This window comes from Eumetopias jubatus, unplaced genomic scaffold, assembly GCF_037043125.1.
Source record: "Eumetopias jubatus isolate StellerSeaLion01/CBP00866 unplaced genomic scaffold, mEumJub1_p1.0 scaffold_10, whole genome shotgun sequence".
Classification (NCBI taxonomy): Eukaryota; Metazoa; Chordata; class Mammalia; order Carnivora; family Otariidae; genus Eumetopias; species Eumetopias jubatus.
In genome coordinates this window covers 102,627,511-102,648,022 of record NW_028274816.1, presented here as the reverse complement: position 1 = coordinate 102,648,022, position 20,512 = coordinate 102,627,511, and the positions used below count along the sequence as shown (strand labels likewise).

General features: G+C 45.2%; 1 protein-coding gene across 1 annotated transcript; it reads right to left on the bottom strand.

Annotated features, from left to right (window-relative positions):
• Positions 1-6,737: 6,737 nt before the first annotated feature.
• On the bottom strand, positions 6,738-10,439 carry LOC148163454 (keratin, type I cuticular Ha7-like). The gene is made up of 7 exons (XM_088027101.1): positions 9,948-10,439; positions 9,691-9,773; positions 8,659-8,815; positions 8,127-8,288; positions 7,915-8,040; positions 7,203-7,423; positions 6,738-6,819 (listed from the first exon to the last, which is right to left on the bottom strand). Exons 1-7 carry the CDS (start codon positions 10,437-10,439, stop codon positions 6,738-6,740), a joined length of 1,323 nt encoding a protein of 440 aa, XP_087883227.1.
• Between the last annotated feature and the right edge of the window lie 10,073 nt (positions 10,440-20,512).

Below are 20,512 nucleotides of genomic sequence, written 5' to 3'. Positions count from 1 at the left end.
AGAGAAGAGATGAAAATCTCCTCTATAAACATTAGAGGACAACATCAGACCAGAACAACAAAACAGAAACCTAACTTCTAAATTGATTTTGGTGTCTGAAAACTGAATAGACACTTTTTAATTACTCATGGGTCAAAGGAGATATCAGATGAGAAATTAAAGTATTTTCAACTGAATTAAGATGGAAATACCACCTATCAAACTGATTTGGGCAATTAAGACTTCCCTGTGCAAGCATGAAATAAATAAGTAGTTTGGGAAGCAGGAAAAAAAAAAAAAAAACTTCATGAATGAAACAGGGTAATCTATGACTCCCAAGAAATAAAATTATCGGTTTTTTGTATTAGAGTCTATAGGCTAATTAAGGCAGGCAGTGATTAGTACTTTATGGTGTCTGTTCTCAGGCACCTCCTCCTCCTTTCTGGGAGCTTTCCTTGTAAGACACTGGTCCTCTCACCCACTGACTCCCTCTACACCTTGTTTAAGGAGATACACACTCAAGAACTTTGATCTTTCATCTTTTGAAACTTCGTGCATTTCTTTGAAATGCACCCACCTTGATTGTCCATTACTTAGCAGACTGTAAAATAAAATTTAAATTTCATTAATCTTCAGACACACTCAGAGCTTCAGAAGCTTTATGGCCTCCTCCATTCCTAAACAAATAAGCCAGTTGTTCAGTAAGCCCTGGAAAAGGGCAGCCAGCCAGCTTCTAGGCTATGCTAACGAAGACGCTGCTTTGACCCCATTCCTAAGATGAATGAATTTACCAGGAGGACCCTTGAGGCAGGAGGTACGTGTTTTAGGTGGCTCTAAAACAAGGAATCTGAGCTAAAAGGGATCTCAAAGACTTCTAGTCTAAGGCCCTTTGGCATTAAATCCCTTCTGATAACCTTCCAACTCATTGTCCAGTCCACTGCTCTCCGGAAGGCCCATCCCATCACTGGCCAGCTGGGCCTCTGTGGCTCAGCTTCCCAGGCTTTGTGCAAGATGCTGGTGTCAAGAGATAAATAACATCTAGCTCTATCTTCAGGGGCTTACAATACAAGGGACTGTGAGAAAGTCCTTTCTGCAGAGAGACATATCTACCTCCATGCTGTTTATGTCTATTGCTTTCATTTGTTCCTGCATTCTTCAATAAACATTGAGCGAGTACCCATTCTGTTCCAGGCAGGCTCTGATGCTGGATGCTGGCAGTAGGTTAGCAAGTAAGTCAGAGAGTTTTCCTTCCAGCTCTTTCTAATCCCCCTCGCCATCCTGAGTACATTCCTATGGATACATTCCATGGAGTCTCTACTACTCTTAAGTGAAGGCCCTAGAATGGAATTTCTGATGAGCAGGGATTAAGAGGCTGCCAGCAGATGGCCCAGAAAACCTTCGTGCCCAGGACTCCTGTGTGCAGTATGCTGGTGCCACCAACTCTTAAGACATGGTATCCACCCAGCCATCAGTTGGTCCCATACATAATCAGTGAGACCCATGGGAACACTTCCCCTTAACAACTCTAACTACAGATATGGGCAATATTCACCAAGGCAGGGTTTACTGCCATCAGTGAACTTGTCCCAGTGAGCTACTCCAAGTGATTCAGTATTCATATAAGCTCCTCTAACATTCAAAGCCATCTCAAGGCACCATGAGGATTGCAGTGATGAATCAGAGAAATCCCCACCTCTGAAAAAGCTCAGAGCAGAAAGAAAAATAGGTCATGTCACTCAAAGGAAAGAGAAGTCACAGAAAGAGCTGCAGGGGTGGGGGGGGCGGATATCAAGAGACTTTATCTGGAGCTTGAAATATAGATAAGATTTGGACAGGCAGAGGAAAGACAGAAAGGATTTTCTAGAAAAACAGGTAACCACAGGCACACACTCAGAAGCAGAACCGTGATGGTGGGCTCTGGAGAAGCAGGGGTACAACCTTAGGAATGCAAGCGTGCAGCCAACAGAGGCCTGCCCCAACAGGAACAACTTTGAATGACACAAAAATGTAGACCTCAAGAGTCAAATAGCATTTTTAAAGCCTAGAGAACTGAAATTTATACTAACTTACGCAAAAAAAAAAAAAAAAAAATGTGGTCTCCTTATATTTTTGTAACTTCTACACAGGTGATTCTCAAACTTTAGGCTGCATCAGAATCATCTGGAGGGCTTGCCAAAAGGCAGATTGCCAGGCCCCCATGCCAGGGTATCTGATTCAGTAGATTTGGGGTCAGCCCCAAGAGTCTGCATTTCTAACAAGTTCCCAGGTGATACCGACTCTGGGGTCTGGAGAGCACACTTTGAGAACAGGACCTCTGCTCCACAGAAAGAGAAGAGCTTCCTGGTGGCTGTCGTCCTATGTAAATGAAGCACAATGTAGCAAACTGGTATTTGATGCATTCAGGAGGGGCCAATGTTTGGGCACATTTGAAATGTGTGTTAGCACGTGTTGTCTTTAATATAACAAGCAAGTTCTGTTTGTTTTCTTCCTAGTCATTCTTCTTCACAGAGGTTTGTTTTATAAGAACATCTAAGACAGAAGGAGAAGGGAGGGACCAGAGGGGAAACCCATACAGTGTTTGTTAAACCTGTGGGTATGAAGCCTGTCCACATGAAACAATATCTGTAGCGGACAGATGAAGGTCAAGTGAAGTGATACTTATTAACATCTACTAGGCCCTGGGAATCTGGCTTGGCACTCACACAGGATTTCATGACTCTCTCTCTCTCTCTCTCTCTCTCTCACACACACACACACACACACACACACACACACACACACCCTACATATTCAGAGTTGATACACACTATCATATTTTACTACTTACTCTGCACTCCTGGGTATTGTACCTCAGGCTTTAATCCTTTCAACCACACTGCAAAGTGGTTGCCATTATCCCATTATAGAATAAGCAAAAAGCTCAGAGCGGTTAGGAACTTGTCTGAGCTCACAGAACTAGAAAAGAAATTCCGAGAAACATTAGCTCTGGTCGACCAGACCCTCAAGCCCAAGCCGAGGCTCCTAGCCAGCCATCACAGATACCCATTCCATCCACGTGCTTCATTCCACAAACCAGTGCCACAGTCCCCTCTGAGCTGCACACTCACCCAAAGAGCTAGAAGTAGAGCAGGGGACAGAACAGAATCCTCTGGAGGTTTTGAGCAGACCAGAGAGATGACCAAAGGGCAGTTTAGGAAAAGCAGTGCCCAGAATGCACCCTGAGATGGGGATGGTGAATCTCCATTCTGCACGCTCTCCAGCACATACTGCAGTGCCTGGTACATAAAACACACTCGGGAACTATCAAACGAGACAGTGAAGGGCTGGTAGTATGTGCAGGATAAACTTGGTACAGAGGAGACGGGGCAGATGGAAGAGGAGGAGACGCCTACAAGACCCCTAGCAGCATGTGATGAAATCAGCAGTGCCGACAGGAAGGGATGGGCGGCAGAGGTGTTCCCAGAGGACTCTACCAAAACACTACAAGGCTGAGTCATTTGCAGTATATGGGGGTCAAAGGAGGGAGGGACGCCAAGTGTCCCTGAGGTCCCTGGGTTCCTGGGACAATAATGTGGTGGGAAGGGAAGCCGCAGGGAAGTCAAAGAGCTGGCTCAAGGGGACAGATGCTGAATTCAAGTTTTGGAGAATGTGAAATGTAGCCCATTGGGACTGCCCATGCCCACCAGGAGGTCGGAGGGAAAGACCTGGAGCCAGGCAAGAGCAGCCTGAGTTGCTTGGACTCACTGAGAGACTCTCCTGGTTTCTTACACCAGGCAGGCTGGTAGAGCGGTTGAGTTAGCCCAGAGGCTCATACCTAAACCAGGCAGTGATTCTCAAAGGGAGGGTCCCCTCCCCCTGCTGGAGGGGAAGTGGTGAGGAAGATATTTTGGTTAGAGGGAATGTCATTTAAAAACAAACAGCCTGTATTCTAAATGAGCTGTCTTTTAACCATGACTGGGCTTGGTATTCATATTTTTTAAAGCTAAATTAACATTAAGTGAGAAGTGAGGGGTTTTTTTGAATATTTGTTAAAGAGAAGGCACGAATGAGAAAAATGTTGAGAAACACTAAATTAGGTGAAAAGAAAGAAATGATTCAATAAGATGAGCTCAGAAGGGGCGGATTTGATTTTGTTCTAGTCGGGAAGATGAAGGGAGGATGATGAGGGGGTGGCAAGGCAAAGCCTTAGGTATCACACATCATGGACCACAACACACAAAAATTAATATCTAAATAAAAAATGTTCCCGTTCAGAAAAGTCCAGAATTCCATCTCAATATTCTTGGCTTCTGGGTGTAAACAGTGGTGGGAGCAGAAGTATGGGCCCTTCCCCAAAGCTGGCTCAGTGACTGGGGGCCTGCCGCCAGCCACCCTCTCTTCTTCCACTTTACTGGTATTTGGGAGAAATGGCATTTGGAGTAAAAAAAAAAGCAGGTTATGAGTGGTGGGGCCTGCAGAGGCCTGCCTGGTGTCATTGTGTGAAGCCTGGAAAAAAGTATTACAGATCAGCACATTGGTAGTGCAGGGTGGTAATCTGAAGACTAATGGGCTTAGTACTTACAATGTGGCTCAAAACTGGATCTGGTCCTAAACCAAGGGAGCAAAAGTCTCAGGGGAAGAAAAATAATCAATATGGTTAAAATTACTGTGACTAAAGCAAAACCAGATATGCACCTTGGGTCCCTATCAGTCCAATCCATGAGGATAGTGGGATGCAGGGAGGCCAGAGGGCCCCGCGTGGAACGTACAGATGTGAGAATCAGTCTGTGAGTGGAGAAGTGCTTGGATTTTGGCACCAGAGGGCACCCTGAGCTGTTGGGCATAATTCTGGATGATTGTAAAACCAGTGTCCAGGTGCCCTGGGCCGGGCTGGATAGCCACCTGCCAGCCTCCCTAGCCGGCAGTACCCCCTGTGTCCGAACAGCCTTTCCTACTACAGCCAATAGCCATGGGGGTCCCAAATTAGAGTGCATTCAGATTGTGACCTGGCCAGGCAAGCTAGGAACAGGCCAGATTTTCATGGCCCTGTTACATGAAAAGGTAATGGCCACTCCTTAAAGCATATAATTTTTGTGAGTTACTTGTTAGAAGGAAGCCCACAAGAGCCCACTTGTCCTCTGACAGCCCAAATAATACTTTTTTTTTTTTTTTTTTTTTTTTTGGTTAGGCCATTTGGAGAGAAACACTAAGCTCCAATAACAAGAGTGGTTGGTTTTCCTTATTGCTTAGAAGTGGACAAGGAGGGTGGTCAAACTTCCAGGCCACCGACTTGGAAATACATGGCCCCTGATACTGCTAATGGGTTTTGCTACAACCTCTGTAGTTCCTCTTTCCTTCTAAGAGGAAAAGATTATCCCTGCTGGTTCCCAGGCAACCCCACAGGCCAATATCCGTCGAACACCTTCTCTATGCCAGGAGCATTGTAGGGATTATCCCTCAAAAAGAGTGAAGGGGAAATAATATTTTTCTAATTTTACAACTGAAGAATAGGTCTCAAGAGAGTGTAGTGGCCTGGCCAACTTCATTTAACTAGTGTCACAGAGGATAGGATTTGAGCTTGGATCTGCCCAACTCCAGAGCAGGTGCTCTTTCCATCATACTATGCTACCATGCAGGAGAACCGAATCTGCACTGGTCTTTGGACCAGGGTAAACAAGGGAACCGAAATCTGAGAGTTTCATTCTTGGACATGCTCAGCCCATGCCAGATGCTAAACTGACTAGCATAGCAAAGGAGGCACATAATCTCTCAGATACTCTTCTACCATGTCTGGCTGTGACCCACCTGGGCCTGGGTCAGAGCCATGTCCAAGAGGCAGACAGGCATTTGGAGCACTCATGCCAACTGCATTCCTCACCATTGGTGCTTCAAAGGCAACAGTAGAGGAGACAAGCATACATCTCTCTGGAGGAAAATATGCCCAGGACCCAGACAACTGTCCCCAGTGCCCAATCTAAGAAAGCAGGTGGTAATGCTGTGCCTCCATAAAAGGGACAATTTGAATGAGAGAAAAAACTTGGCGACCTGTCCAGGGCAGTTCTCAGCATGACCTCCCTTTGGCTAGACTGGAACTCTAAGTTGTGTGATTTTGCTCTTGGACCAAATACCAAGGGGCTGAAGATGCCAAAAGCATGGTAGGGACATGTTAGTTCTGAGCTGTTCTGAAGGAATTCAAACCTGGCAACCAAAATGGCTTCCTTTCCCCAGTCTGTAGGGATCAATGGGCAAGGTAAGTACACATCCAGTGTCAGCAAAGGGCCTTCATCCAAAGGCTAAGACCCCAGTGCCCTAGAGAGATCCTGGCAGCAAGGAGACATGTCGGAGCCAATGACCACCCAAGGTCTTGAGGGCCAGACTCTATCACACCACATACATTGCCAAACACCAGAAGTGTAGCACTTGATGCAGGAAGGAGATTTATTGACCATTTTGTACAAGAATCCAATTACATCTTAGGAGAGTCTGAAGCATTGGAGTAGAACCAAAATCCCAGAAGAGGTACTGGGAACAAACAGTAGCTTAAGTGAAAGACAATTACAGCATTGGGGGAGAAATGCAGCAAAGGGACACACAGGGAGCCACAGCTTAGAAGTTTCTGTTGTACTTTGATTCAGTGAAAATGCCTCCAGTTGAGTTTGGTCTTCCTGGAGGGAAGACTAAGCAGGTGAGGGCAATCATAGCCCCAGGGCAGCCAGCCTTGACCTTCTGCACTGGCACTCAGACCTTCAGAATCAGCTCTCAGTGCTGGCGCCACTGGCTTAGAGAGGGCTGCAGGTGGCAGGAGCACAGCCTGGACAAAGGACACAGGAGGCAGCCATAGAGCAGGGATTGATGGGGAGTCTGCAGGGAGAGAGAGAGAGGAAGAGTTAGACACAGGAGTACAAAGATGTCTCAGTGATGCACAGAAAGGGCAAGACCAAAAGGGTAAAGGAGGGGTCTGCCACCAAGTCACAGGGCCCTTCTTCCATTCTCATCTATGTCTTTCCACATCCAGGAATCCTCTGGGGAGACCCAGCTTAGGAACCAGCTATTGTTTATGTAACAGTCAATCCACAGTACAATCTGCACACACCGGAGAGCTGAGTGCATCACTAAGCCAGCGTGCACAGGAAGGCTTGTTCTTTATGATAAAATCTCCTTCCACAACCATGTCAGTTATCTGTGAGGAATCGCCTGATAGTCAGGTATGTAGCTTGGCCAGAAATTGACCCAATCACACATACTTGCAATCCTCGCTCTCTAGAAGTTTCTGGTATGTGGCAATCTCACACTCCAGCCGGGCCTTGACATCCAGCAGCACCTGGTACTCCTGGTTCTGCCGCTCCAGGTCAGCCCGGATCTCGGACAGCTGCTCCTCCACGTTGCTGATCAGGACCTGCATCTGGGCCAGCTCAGTGCCGAAGCGGGCATCAGCTTCACACAGGGAGCTCTGCAGACAGTCTTTCTGTAATGGGAAATAATGGGGTAAGAGACCCAGGTGTCCCAAAATTCAGCAGTGAAAATCATGGCCAACCTCACCATGGAGCACATTCCAAGAGGTCACAGGACATTCCCAGAACTCTAGAGGAATCACCGCCAATATCATCATGACTTTTCACAAAAAAAAAATCTAACTTGAGGAACAGTGTCCTGTTCATCCCTGGATTCCCAATACCTGACAAAGTAGACACCCAGTAGACACCCACGAAATCTCGTGGAATGAATGAGTGCCTGAACCCCCGCACGTTATTCTAAAGGAAGTGGAGTTGACTTGTAAGAGGAACCATTTTTCAGCATCCAACTAACCTTGACAGCAAGGCACCTCCCCCAAGGAGGGAGGGACCCAGACCCTGAGTTCTGACTGTCAGTGGAACTGATGAGTGGGACTTCTGAGAGATGCTGCTAGTAGGCCATGGCCAGTGGCACTAGCAGCATGGTGAGGGTGGAGGACCGTACCAGGCTGTGCTGGGCCTGAAGCTCCACCTCCAGGGCGTTCACCGTGCGTCTCAGCTCCAGGATCTCCGACTGGCAGCACCGCAGCTCCTCGGAGCAGGACATGTCCTGCTTGCTGATGCTTTCAGACTGAAGCACAAGGGCACAGAGACATGATCACCCCCCTGCCCAGGTAGAAGCCAGGGTCCCTCCCTGCTCCGAGGCAGCACCCTCACCTGATCTTGGAACCACTCTTCCAGATCATTGTGGTTGGTCTGCACCATGGCTTCATAGTGGCACCGCATCTCCTGCAGCACCCTGCTCATGTCCACGGTGGGCTCAACATCCAGCTTAATCTGGAGCTTGTCCCCCAGCTGGCTCCTCAGAATGCTCACTTCCTGCAGGAATAGAAGGACCCACACCCTGAGTGAGGAAAGAGCTTTTGACAGAGCAGATGGCACCTGAACTCCTCCCCAGACAAACAGCATGAGGGGAGACCCCACTGGTGCACTGATGTAAAAGGTCTTGCCCACGGTCCACTGGGAAGAGCCCACTTGGACACCTTCCTAAACTGACAAGGCAAAACTTTACAGACAAGAAACTCCCCCCTGCCACCTCCCACACAGTCAGCCTGACTCCAAGACCCCGATCAACCCTTCATCCCGATGCCACCTGAGCCCAGGTTCGAATCCTAGAGCCACAAGGTGAGCAGTGCTCCCTTTTCTGCCCAGTGCCCTCCCTCAAGGGTCTGCAGCCCCAGGCCCACACCTGTTCATGGTTGCTCTTGAGGCAGAGCAGCTCCTCCTTCAGGGACTCCTGCTGGGCCTCCAGGTCAGCCTTGGCCAGGCTCAGGTCATCCAGGAGCTTGTGCATCCCACACATGTCCGCCTCCACCACTTGGCGCAGGGAGAGCTCACTCTCGTGCCTTCCAGCACAGGAAACGTTAAGGTCAGCAGAATGATAAGGATATCCCCTCTCAGCTGCCCCTGGTTCCCACCAACTTGGATCCTCTTTTCCTCAATTAATTAACTTACACTCTGATGGATCCTGTGAGATCCAACATGAGCTACAGAGCTCATAGTCGGGACAAGTATCATTATGCCCACTGGATGGGACGAAATGGGAACCTGAGGCTCAGAAAGAATAAATGGATTATCCAGGATTGTATACCTTGGTTAATAGTAAATACATGGATTCAACCTAAGTGTTCAAACTTCAATGCTGTGTTCATTCTGCTATAAAAGATCATTTAGCCAGGAAAAATAATGACTCAAAAGTAAGCCTTCTGGACCTACAGTTTTCTAGTTTGCCCCATGGATTAACTATTTCACATGATTTTTATGCCTTTCTCATTCATTCATTTGCAACTCTTGATACCAAGGAGCTACAGTGACAATTCTTCCCATTGATAAATTCAGCCAAGAGTCAGCGCGTCTGTCAACAACAAATGCACTGAAAGTTTATTCTTGCAATGACTTGATTTTGTTTCTGGCTATAACACAAAGCTCTCTTATCTTTCAGATGTGGGGAGAAAATGACATGAGACCTGACCAATCTAGATGATTCTTCCTCTTTTTGTTTCAATGCTTTTGTTCTCTTTCTCCTATGTAAGGACCACTTCTAGTAATAGGTTAAGTTATGGTTTGGAAAAGAAGAAAGTGCACACTTAGGTATTGATCCATTCATGCTTCTAGTCAGCAACTATTTTCAAACCCCTACTTTGGGCCAGTACCATAATTGGCACCTAGAAATAGAACAAAAAAGAGGAGTCACTCTGAGCCCTCTTCTAGTCCTACTTACTTGATTCTAAAGTCATCAGCAGCCAGCTTGGCATTGTCAACTTGGATAATCAGCCTGGTATTCTCAGCCTTGCTGCACAGGATCTGAGGAAAAGCAGGAAGACAGTTCACACACAAAACATCATACTCTGGGCTCCAGCTCTACAGGTAGCATCTACACTCATACTCAAAGCTCCTTGAACCTTCAGGAGCTTTTAGCCTGCCATGCTCTTCCACCTTCCTCAGACCCAGCACATCCCAAGCTACTCCAAACCTTACCTTCTGCTGGAGCTCCTGGATGGTCTGGAAGTAGGACTGGTAGTCTGGACACATGGTGGACTCATGGCATTTGCTCGACTCTTGGATCCTGGTCTCTAGCTCCGCGTTCTCCTTCTCCAGTTGGCGCACCTTCTCCAGGTAGTTGGCCAGGCGATCATTCAAGAACTTCATGGTCACCTTCTCGTGGCCATTCGGGGCACCTTCCCCATAGTTCTCACAGACTCCAATGTTGCCAGGAATGTTGCAGGTCCCTGGCAAGGGGCAAGCAGTGCAGCAGCTGTAGGGCATACAGAGGCTGGGTTTGCCCAGAGGGGTTGCCCCCACACGCACTCGGTTGGCATGTGCCAAAGTGGCCGACAGGCACAGGGAGGCAGCCCTGGCCTCTGCCCCAGGCTGGTCCACAATGTCAATGGAGGAGCCACAGATATTTGTTGCTACAGGCATCCTGGTGCTGCCTGGACACTGGGATGAGCTAATGCAGCAGGAAGTCATGGTGTTAGGCTGAGGTTGCACAGAAGGTTCAGATCAGCTGGGAAGGCCAAGCCACTGAGTCTGCCAACCTCCCTCCCGCCTGGAGCTTTTATACCCCATCCCAGGTGGGTGTTGGCTCCATGCCTTGACCTCAGTGCCTTGATTCTCTCCCTATTGTTGTACTGTCATCCTGTTACTCAGCTGTTGAGTTTACCATTAAGAGTTCCCCACCTCATTAAAGGAATGTTGATGAATTTGAGGTGCCCTTTGATTTTTGATATCAGGTTATCTGTTGAGGAAAGGTCAGAGATTTCTATTTCTACCCAACAGTCACCAGCAGTTAATTCAACTTCCAGATGTTCTCTCTGGACTGGGCCAGCATCTCTGTGGATATGGACACACTCAGGGATTGAATCTTTCAGTCAATTTTCTGTGTATCAGGAGAGACAGTGAATATGTCACCTGTGCTTAGACTCACGCAGACTTTGCTTTGAAGAGAAACACCAGTTTATAAACTGGTAAGTCTACAGACGCTTGATTATTGTGAGGTCCCATTTCTTCTTTCTTCTATCCTTTACACTGCACACTCCCCTTCAGAAGCTTTAGAGCATCAGTGCATCCAGAAACATTATTGCTAGCTAAGTTTTGGTTGACTAGTCAGAATCAGTTTTCAGTCATTCACTTGTTCAGCCTGTTTCCTGAACATTCCCTAGAACTTGAGCAGTTTGCTGGTTTTTGAACATGCCATGGTCCCTATTCTTCAGGAGAAAACAGCACCCCAGAAATCTCAGGTTTTCTTCAACAAACTTGAATGAGAACCATTGATCAATGGGAGTTGGTGAAAGAGAGGATCCATGGTCCTAAACAAGGATGTATCTAGAGAGAAGCTACTGACAAACAAACAAACAAACAAAAAAATATTTGATCCAGAAAAGGGAACTGGGACCAGAGCTCAAGGGATATTTAAAGAAAAGTTCAAGAACTAACATTTATGAGAATGTAAGTTGTAATAGCTATCCTGCAGTGTTTTTTCCTACTTAATCCTCACTACCTGAACATACTATGAATGGCTATTCATAGCCTCAGTGTGCGAATGAAGAAACTACAACCATCTTCAAATTAACAGAGAAATAAACTGTCAAGAACTTGATTCAGTTTCATGTCTGTAAAGCCCACTCATTCTCTTTCCACCCTGCCATGACCCCTGGTTAGAACAACCTGTGTGTTGTCTGGGTTGTTGTTTTGTTGCGGGAGGGAGGCTTAGTTGTTGGCCAAGAAGCTGACGCGAAAAAAAAAAAAAATATATATATATATATCTCTGAGGGTCCTTGTGTTCCAGCAAAGGAAGATGTTTAGGCACAGAGCAGAGAGGACAAAAAATGCACATAGAAAAAGTTATATTCAAAAGTTGAGAGTCTAAAATAGACCTCACATCCCGGAGATTTTTGTTAGAGCCAAGGGACTAAAGCAACCATGAGCTGTGGGGTCAGAGGTTGCCCCTCCAGAGTGCTGGAGGGAAAGTAGAGGGACTGAAAGCTGGAGGAAGAGCTAATCGTAGAACACCCCAGAAGGATACAAATAGGTCTCTTCTCTAATCTCTCAAATTCAAGAACAAGCATCCCCAAGAAAACCAAATAGGAGGCAATGGATGTGAGTATTGGTGAAACCTGGGCTCTGAGAATGCTCTCAAAAAGAAATAAAGAAATCTGGAATTCTTCCCAAAAGGAAAAGCCACTCTGGGGTCATCAGTGCCAGTTACCCTGAGATCACCAATGAATAACCCCTTACAAACACCATAATTAGGAGACATCACCAGGCCTGGCCTTCCCATCCTTCAGAGGCCTCTGGGTGCAATCTGCATAAGTTCCATCTTCAAACACCCCTTTATTTCTCTCTTGCCTCATCCCAGTGCATCACTTTAATCCAGAGAATTGGACCATTGCATTTGTTTCCTTTGATTTGCTAAATAGGCTCCACCTTTTGGCCCTATCCCCTGGCAGGATTTGTCCCATTGACTGAAATTATGGTTCCTTCCATCTCGGGACACACGCCACTTGTTACTTTTTAGGCTTCACAGATGGAGTGTTGATGCCCTCACTGACACCCCTCTCTAAAGCCTTGGCTTGGGCTTGGCGTGGTCTGTTTTGCATAATGACACTGAAGCCACTTGTTGCTCTTAGAGAAGTGGGTTCTACTGATTCTTCTTTTGTCTCAAAGGAACCGGCAGTAAGTGGAAGGCATGAGGCAGGTGTTTGAGACGCTGTGTAGCTGGGGAGGAGCCTACCCTTGACATCCCGGGCTGCCTCCTTTCTCTCCCTCTAAAGAGTCCTCGGCCCCTGAGAACAACATATGAGCCAGGTTGCATGAAGGGAATTCCTGGCGATGAAGTGTGAAGGAAGGGACAGACCTGCAGCCCTCCTTTTTCACAGGGGCCATCCAATCTCTCGTTGGGAGTGAAAGTTTTGGAGTTGCTTTCTGTCTTCAGGGGGAGGTGGAGCACTGGGTCCAGAACAGCATCATTCAAAGTCATGGCGTTGGGACCTACTGAGACAACTCTGTGTGAAAGAGAAAGCAATGATGTCAGAGCAGCCCAGGGGTTAGGATCTGGTCTGCAGCTACCTTATCTGTAGCCAGGGGGTAGATTCTGAGGGTGTCTAAGGAAGCAGGTGCTGTCCACAAGCAGCGTGCCCTGTGTGTGCTGCACCAGGAAGAGGTTGGCAGACCACAACAGGTGGTCCATCTGGCCCAGCTGTGCTTGTACACCCTCAGACACTCTGGGCAAGGGGGTCCCAGGACGGACACCCTCAGGGATCTTTGTGATCTCAGAAGTCTGCCTCGAGAGGCTTTGAAAAAGACTGAAAGTTGCCATTATCTTCTTCCTTAAGTGGGATTTTATGATATGATTACTTGGAAGTCTTTAGTCTGATTTTAAGGGTCTTTATTAGTAGTAGTCTGCTTCATTCTTGTCCCAGGTCTCCAGGGCATCAGAGACTAGCTGACAAAAACAATTGTCTGCACTTCCTCTCTCCGTCATCCCCTGATAACAGGGTTCCTTTATCCACATTCTAGGGCAGCACATTTGCCCTTATCTATCTCCTACCCCAGCCCATTACAAAGCCCTGTAATGCAGCATAGTAGTGTGGTTAAGGCCAAGAACTCTGGAGCGAGCCTGCCTGGGTTCGGATTCTGGTTCTACCATTTACTAACTGTGAAAACTTGGCCTGGTGGCTTGACCTCTCTGTGCTGTGGTTTCTACATATGTAAAACAGAGGCAGTAATAGAATCTAGCTCATAGACTTGTTTTAACTATTAAAGAATTTGATCTCTGTAAATCATTTAAAATAATGTCCAGCACATGGCAGAGTAAACACTAAATAAGTGTTCGCTGGTTTTTTTCAAGTGGCTTTTAATCATGGGTTTAGATGCTCACATCATTTAAAATTCAAAAATGCTTATTAAATTACCATTTTGTACCTATTTAAATGAGCAAAGATCAAAAAGGTTAATGTCACAATGTTGGCAAGGAACAGAAAAACAGGCATTGTCAAACACTGTGGGGGGGGCAGTACATCATGCAGCCTCTTCAAGGCAGTGTAGCAATATCTATGGAAATTACAGTTGCACATACTGTAACCCAATAATTCTGCTTCCAGGAATTATCCCAGATGCATTACATAGACATATGTACAAGAATAACAAGAGCATTTATTGCAATATCTGGGGAATCATAGCAGACTAGAGAGAAATGAAACACCCACCAAAAGAAGCCTGGTTAAGTGAATTCTAGTACATGCATATAGTGAAAAGCTTGCAGCCATTGCAAATAATGAGGTAGATATAGATATACTAACATAGAAATGATACCTGTGATGTAAGTTTCAGTGAAGAAAAGACCAAATGCTCAACAAGATACCCAGTATGCTACTTTTTATATTTACCCAAAGGGGTATATATGTGGGCTTACATTTATGGCAAGAATGAATCTCAGACCATAAAGTCAGGTGTGAAAGATATATAACTTTACTTTCTTGTGCTTGAACTAAATTGTACTTCTAATCTTCAACCCACATGACGCCAAGTGGCAGAACCTTATCTCAGTCATCTTGAGGACCCCTTCCCAAGAGGTTGCCCTGAGTTTCAGGGGCCTTTTTTCCAGAATGTTGGGAAACAGGAGGTGAGCAGGGATCAGCCCTTGGCATTTTCCTCCATCCACACTGTAACAGAGACCCACTTGGGTCCTCCTGCCCAGTTCTAGGCTATCAGAACACCCCGGTGTGGCCATGGCATCGTCATTCTCACCCACATGGCCCTTGAGCTCTCAGGGTTCCCTTTGCTCCATTCATGCTACTCTCTGATGCACAGAGTCATATTTCAGCTTCAGTACTACCCTGGGCCTCAGAATTGTCTATGACATCTTCTCAGGCACCTTCTGTCCAGACTCCCCATGAACTATTTCTCCCATGGGGTCTTGGTGCCTCTCCAGGTTCTACCTGGGAAAGGGAGAACAGATGCCCTCTGGTCCTACATCCCCCAACCTATTACCCTCCTGCCCTTGACTCTATATCTCAGCCTGGGAGAAGGGGTAGAACAAGCAGGGGATCCACCAGCCTCTAAATTCTCTTCCCTTCCCCTCCTCTTCATTCCTCAATCCCAGATGCCTTCCTCTAACTGAAGGGTGAGATGTTTCCCTTTACTCGTCTCATCCAAGTCCATTCTCTTGTCAACTCAGGGCTTGGACTCATGAGACTCAAAACCTCTTCCCTGCCTTCTGCTATGTCTTCCCTCTCTCAAATCACTGAGCGTTGCTTGGGCTACAGCTATTAGAAGGGCCCAGGGTACAAGGAAATATAGTGAGGATCATCTGTTAGAACCTCAAAATATGCCCCCTCTCCTCTGTATACATATGGAAACTAATTTGTGGAGGAGGACTATTTGCATGGTGTAGGCTTCACTTCTGTTTCAAGTTTTCACAAGATGTATGTTCTGTGTGTATAATTTTTGTAAGCTAGTTTTGTTTTTTTTTTAAGAAGACTTTCTACAAACAAAAAAATGGTTGGTATTTTGTGAGAGTTTGGACACCCTTGGGCTCCATTTTCCCTATCAGGAATCTATGACTTTTGTGCTGAACTGGTAGGGTTCAGGTGTTGTTCTGCCCCAGCGTTCAGAAGCCCCTTTGCCCTCCACAGCCTCATCTTTGAGTGATTATTGTGGCTGATGAGGTACCTGGGACATTGGACTAGGAGCCATCTCCTCCATCCTCTGCCCCCAGGGGCTTGTGGATTTCCCCTTAATGTTAGAAGTCCATCCCTGTGAGCTTCTCAGGGGACCATACCCTGTGGATGTGAAGCTAACAAATCTCTCACTGACCTCGCTGGAGATGGTTCTGGAGCAAAGGTATGTTTAATGGAAAGGAGAAAAATGCAATTGTAGAAACTTGTAGAGTGGATGATTTAGGAAGTTGGGAAAATATGAAATTCCGAATAACTCATTGTCAGACTATTTATTTGGTCCACTTCACAGTTTTTATGCAATATAAATAGGTAAATATTGGGGTGCCTAGGTGGCTCAGTCAGTTGAGCGTCCAACTCTTGATTTCAACTCAGGTCATGATCTCGGAGTTGTGAGATCAAGCCCTGCGTCAGGCTCTGTACTCTGCATGGAATCTGCTTGTCTCTCTCTCCCTCTTCCTTTCCCTCTGCCCCCTCCCCCTGCTTGCTCTCTCTCTCTCTCAAATAAATATTAAATAAACCTTTAAAAAAATAGGGAAATATTGACAATTCTGCATTATTTTTCACATTGACAATCTATTATTAAATACCTAATTCTGAAACATTCTGAAGGTCAAGTGTATCTCTGGGGATTCATGTTTCTCAACTGAAAAGTTGTCTTTAAGTGGAAGCTTCTTCCAGCTTCTCAGGGCATTCAGTCAGTTCCTATTCTCCATTCACACTGAATCCTCAGTTTACCTTGAACATAACCCTCTTCATAGTGTGCTCTTTGCCAGATTATGTGGAATACCCTTGGAAGCACGGGTTTTGCCTTATAATTTTTGTCTTGTTCATCTCTGTAATTCCCAACACAGCATCTGACTCACAGGAAATGCCCAACCAATGAAAACATGAAAGAAGGAACTAAATGAACTCAACTATAGAGCCAGTCATACTCAGTGTATCCTCCACAGTGCTTGGTGCATGGTGATGCTCAACAAGTATGTGTTGAATGAATGAATATAGTATGAACCAAACAGCAGCTTCTTGCCCCAATGACAGAAAATCCTTGACTTCTAAACCCTGTCATCCTAATCAAATCAAAATCAGGATAACGTTTATTTTCATCTAGGAACATATTTCTATGAAAAGTCCTACAGAACACTCAAGAATAGATCACACTGAATCATGTGTTTAGCCCATGTCCTTTTAGGAAAAGAATAGAATTATTTCATGACAGAATCAGTCGCTTTGATTGTACTGGGAATAGTCCTTCTCTGCTAATGACATATTCCCTCCTCAAAAGTCATCCTTTATCCCTTCTCAGATACTGATTTGACCCATGAAATGTTCAACACAGACAAGGCATTTAGGAGGAGTTAGAGAGCAGTGAGCTGGGGGCAGACTAGCTCATTCAGGAACTAACAATACACTGTCTTGTAAGGTTTGTACTAAATAAATCAAACAAATTACACAATTTCAGTGACCCTTTCCAAATTATACTATGTCAGTGACCATGAGTATGAAAAATGGGGATATCCAAGGCTCACATTGCAGGGTCTCCCTTATTGTTTTTTGATTCAGTGTAATATTAGTTTCAGATGTATAATACAGTGATTCAACAATTCTATATATTGAGTAATGTATAGAATGCTCATCATGATAAGTGCACTCTTAATCCCCTCTATCCATGTCACCCAACTCCCCACTTATATCCCCTCTGGCAACCACTGGTTTAGTCTCTGTAGGTAAGGGTCTGGTTTTTTTGTTTGTCTTTTTTTTTTCCTTTGTTCATTTGTTTTGTTTCTTAACTCCCACATATGAGTGAAATCATACTGTATTTGTCTTTCTCTGACTGACTTATTTCACTTAGCATTATACCCTCTAGGCCCATCCATGTTGTTGAAAATGGCAAGATTTCATTCTTTTTTACATCTGCCTTTAGAGATGAGTCTTAAATGAACCATGAGAGACTATGGCTTCTGAAAAACAAACTGAGGGTTCTAGAGGGGAGGGGGGTGGGAGGATGGGTTATCCTGGTGATGGGTATTAAAGAGGGCACATTCTGCGTGGAGCATGGGGTGTTATACGCAAACAATGAATCATGGAACACTACATCAAAAACTAATGATATAATGTATGGTGATTAACATAACACAATAAAAAAAGAAAAAGAAAATATGTAGAGATGAGTCTTAAAAAGAAGTCCCTGTGGCCAATGTCAAAGAGGTTACTGCCTATGTTCTCTTCTGGGATTTTGATGGATTCCTGTCCCACATTAGGTCTTTCATCCATTTTGAGTTTATCTTTGTGTATGGTGTAAGAGAATGGTCCAGTTTCATTCTTCTGCATGTGGCTGTCCAATTTTCTCAGCACCATTTATTGAAGAGACTGTCTTTTTCCATTGCATGTTTTTTCCTGCTTTGTCAAAAATTATTTGACCATAGAGTTGAGGGTCCATATCTGGGCTCTCTATTCTGTTCCATTGGTCTATATGTCTGTTTTTGTGCCAGTACCATGCTGTCTTGGTGATCACTGCTTTGTAATATAGCTTGAAGTCAGGCATTGTGATGTTCCCAGCCTTGGTTTTCTTTTTCAACATTCCTCTGGTGATTCGGGGTCTTTTCTGGTTCCATAAAAATTTTAGGATTGTTTGTTCCAGCTCTGTGAAAACTGTCAATGGTATTTTGATAAGGATTGCATTGAAAGTGTAGATTGCTCTGGGCAGCATAGACATTTTAACAATGTTTATTCTTCCAATACATGAGCATGGAATGTTTTCCCATCTTTTTGTGTCTTCCTCAATTTCTTTCATAAGTGTCTCTCTTTAAAAGGCAGCTCAATCACTCAAAGGAACAGAGGATAAGCACGTTAAGTGATACAATGAGAGTTGCTTTTCAGCCAGTGCAGTTTAGGTCTCAGTCCTAGCTCAGCCACTTGCCAAATCACATCTGTAGTCAAGCTATTTAACCTCTGTGAGCTTCACTGCTTCATATTTTAAAAGCAGTTATAACATCTGCCCTAAAAGAATGCTGGAGAGTGGCATTCTGTTCTTGGGAAGAAGAGACAGGATTTAACAGCAGGCAGGAGGAAGCCACCACTATATAAAACTCCATTTTAAAACTGTGGGGTTATATTCAAATGTTTAACCAGCAAAGGGGGAGAGAGCAAAGCAGGCTCTGTGCAATGTAGATGTTGCTCTTCACAGGAAGGAAAGAAATGCATCAGCCACAGAGTCAGGGGACTGAAGCTGGCCAGAATCAAGAGACTGGGTCTTTTCCAAAAGGCAGTGCTCCAAAGGTGGGCACCAGCACAGCAGGTCCCATCTCCTTCATTTCACTTCTCAGAAAAAGCCAAAGTTGCACAGGAACCTCTCCAGCTCATATCATTGGGGAAAAAAACAAACCAGTTTCTGGAAAAACTCCTGTTCCTGCCCCCAGTACAGGCCAGTCAATCCACATCAGACAAAAGGGGACTTGATATCATGAGAAGTTCTTCCTAAAGGCCACCCCTCACCACCAGGACACACTTAGGATTGGAAGTTTGTCCCCATGGCTGCCTTGAACCATCCCAGTCTTCACCCTGACGTGGTGGTTAAAGCAACTTCATTTCTCCCTGTTGCTTTTTCTTCTATGATGGCACAAGACCTGAGAAACAGGGAAGCTAATAGGAGCTATTTTTTTTTTCAACCAGCTGTTAACCACATTTAGAAGTCAGGACTGCAAATGGTAATAATCTGTATTACCCCAAAACAAAGCCTCCAAAATGGAGTTCTACAAGAATCACAGTGGCCTTTAGAATTAATGAGTGCCTCTGGGGACTAGAGTGTATTCTCCCATCACTTCAACACTGGGATCCAAAAGAAGAAAAAGGAAATGAGAGTACCCATAAAATTAGGCCCCCTCTCCTTGGATGGATTCAATATAAGGGAGTCGCTAGGAAGGCTCTGCCACTTGCAGCAAAGTTTTCTCATTCTTTGAACTAATGCAAATACTCAAATAAAATTTGCTCTGGAAAGCAAGGTACTAAGTGCACCATTTCGTTTCTGATTGTATTTAGCTGCTAGAGGAAATTAATTTTAGCTGCCCAGAGAAAAAAGCCTGAGGCCATGGGTGAACTCTGAGCAGTATGGCTCAGCACCCAGACTCCTAATTATATGACATTGGCTCTGGATGAGGTTAATATGGTGCTTTCTCCTTTTTAGACTTTTTAAATTTCTTTCATCTCACCCATGAATCCATGACAGATCTAGGATGTAAGTAGGAAAGATGACATAACCCTCATTTTCCAGCAGGGAAAAACACTGAGTTAAGTGATGATTCTCAAGCCCCATAACAAGTCAGAGATAAAGTCAGGAAGACACATTCATTCTTTCAACAGATGTTTATTAAGCATCTACTCTTTACCTCTTTACCAAGCAGTGAGCTAGGCTCTGGGGAAGCAGCAGTGGACAAATGCTAATCTCCAGGAAGCATTTTAATGAAAAAAAAAACAATGGAAAAGCAGGCAATTTTAGCTGTTGAGAGCTAACATGGTGACAGTAAGCAAGACAGAGAGTGACAAGGCTGTGATCATTGTGGACCGATGGCCAAGCAGGCGCTCTCAAGGGGAGTGACATTTCTGCTGAGGCCTGAATAACAAGAAAGAAGTGGAAAGCATTCCAGGGAGGAGGAAGAACAGGGGCCAGTCTCAGGCATGTCCAAGGAATGCACTGGCCAATGTGGCAGCATCGTAGTGAGGAAGGGAGAGAGTGGGATGACATGAGGTGGGAGTATAGAAGGTAAGCAAGAATAAAAATTTTGCAACTATTGTAATGCTATATTTTCCATTACCCTACATCATCATGCCCAGCAGTGTGACCTATTGAATCAATAGGTTTTAACATAT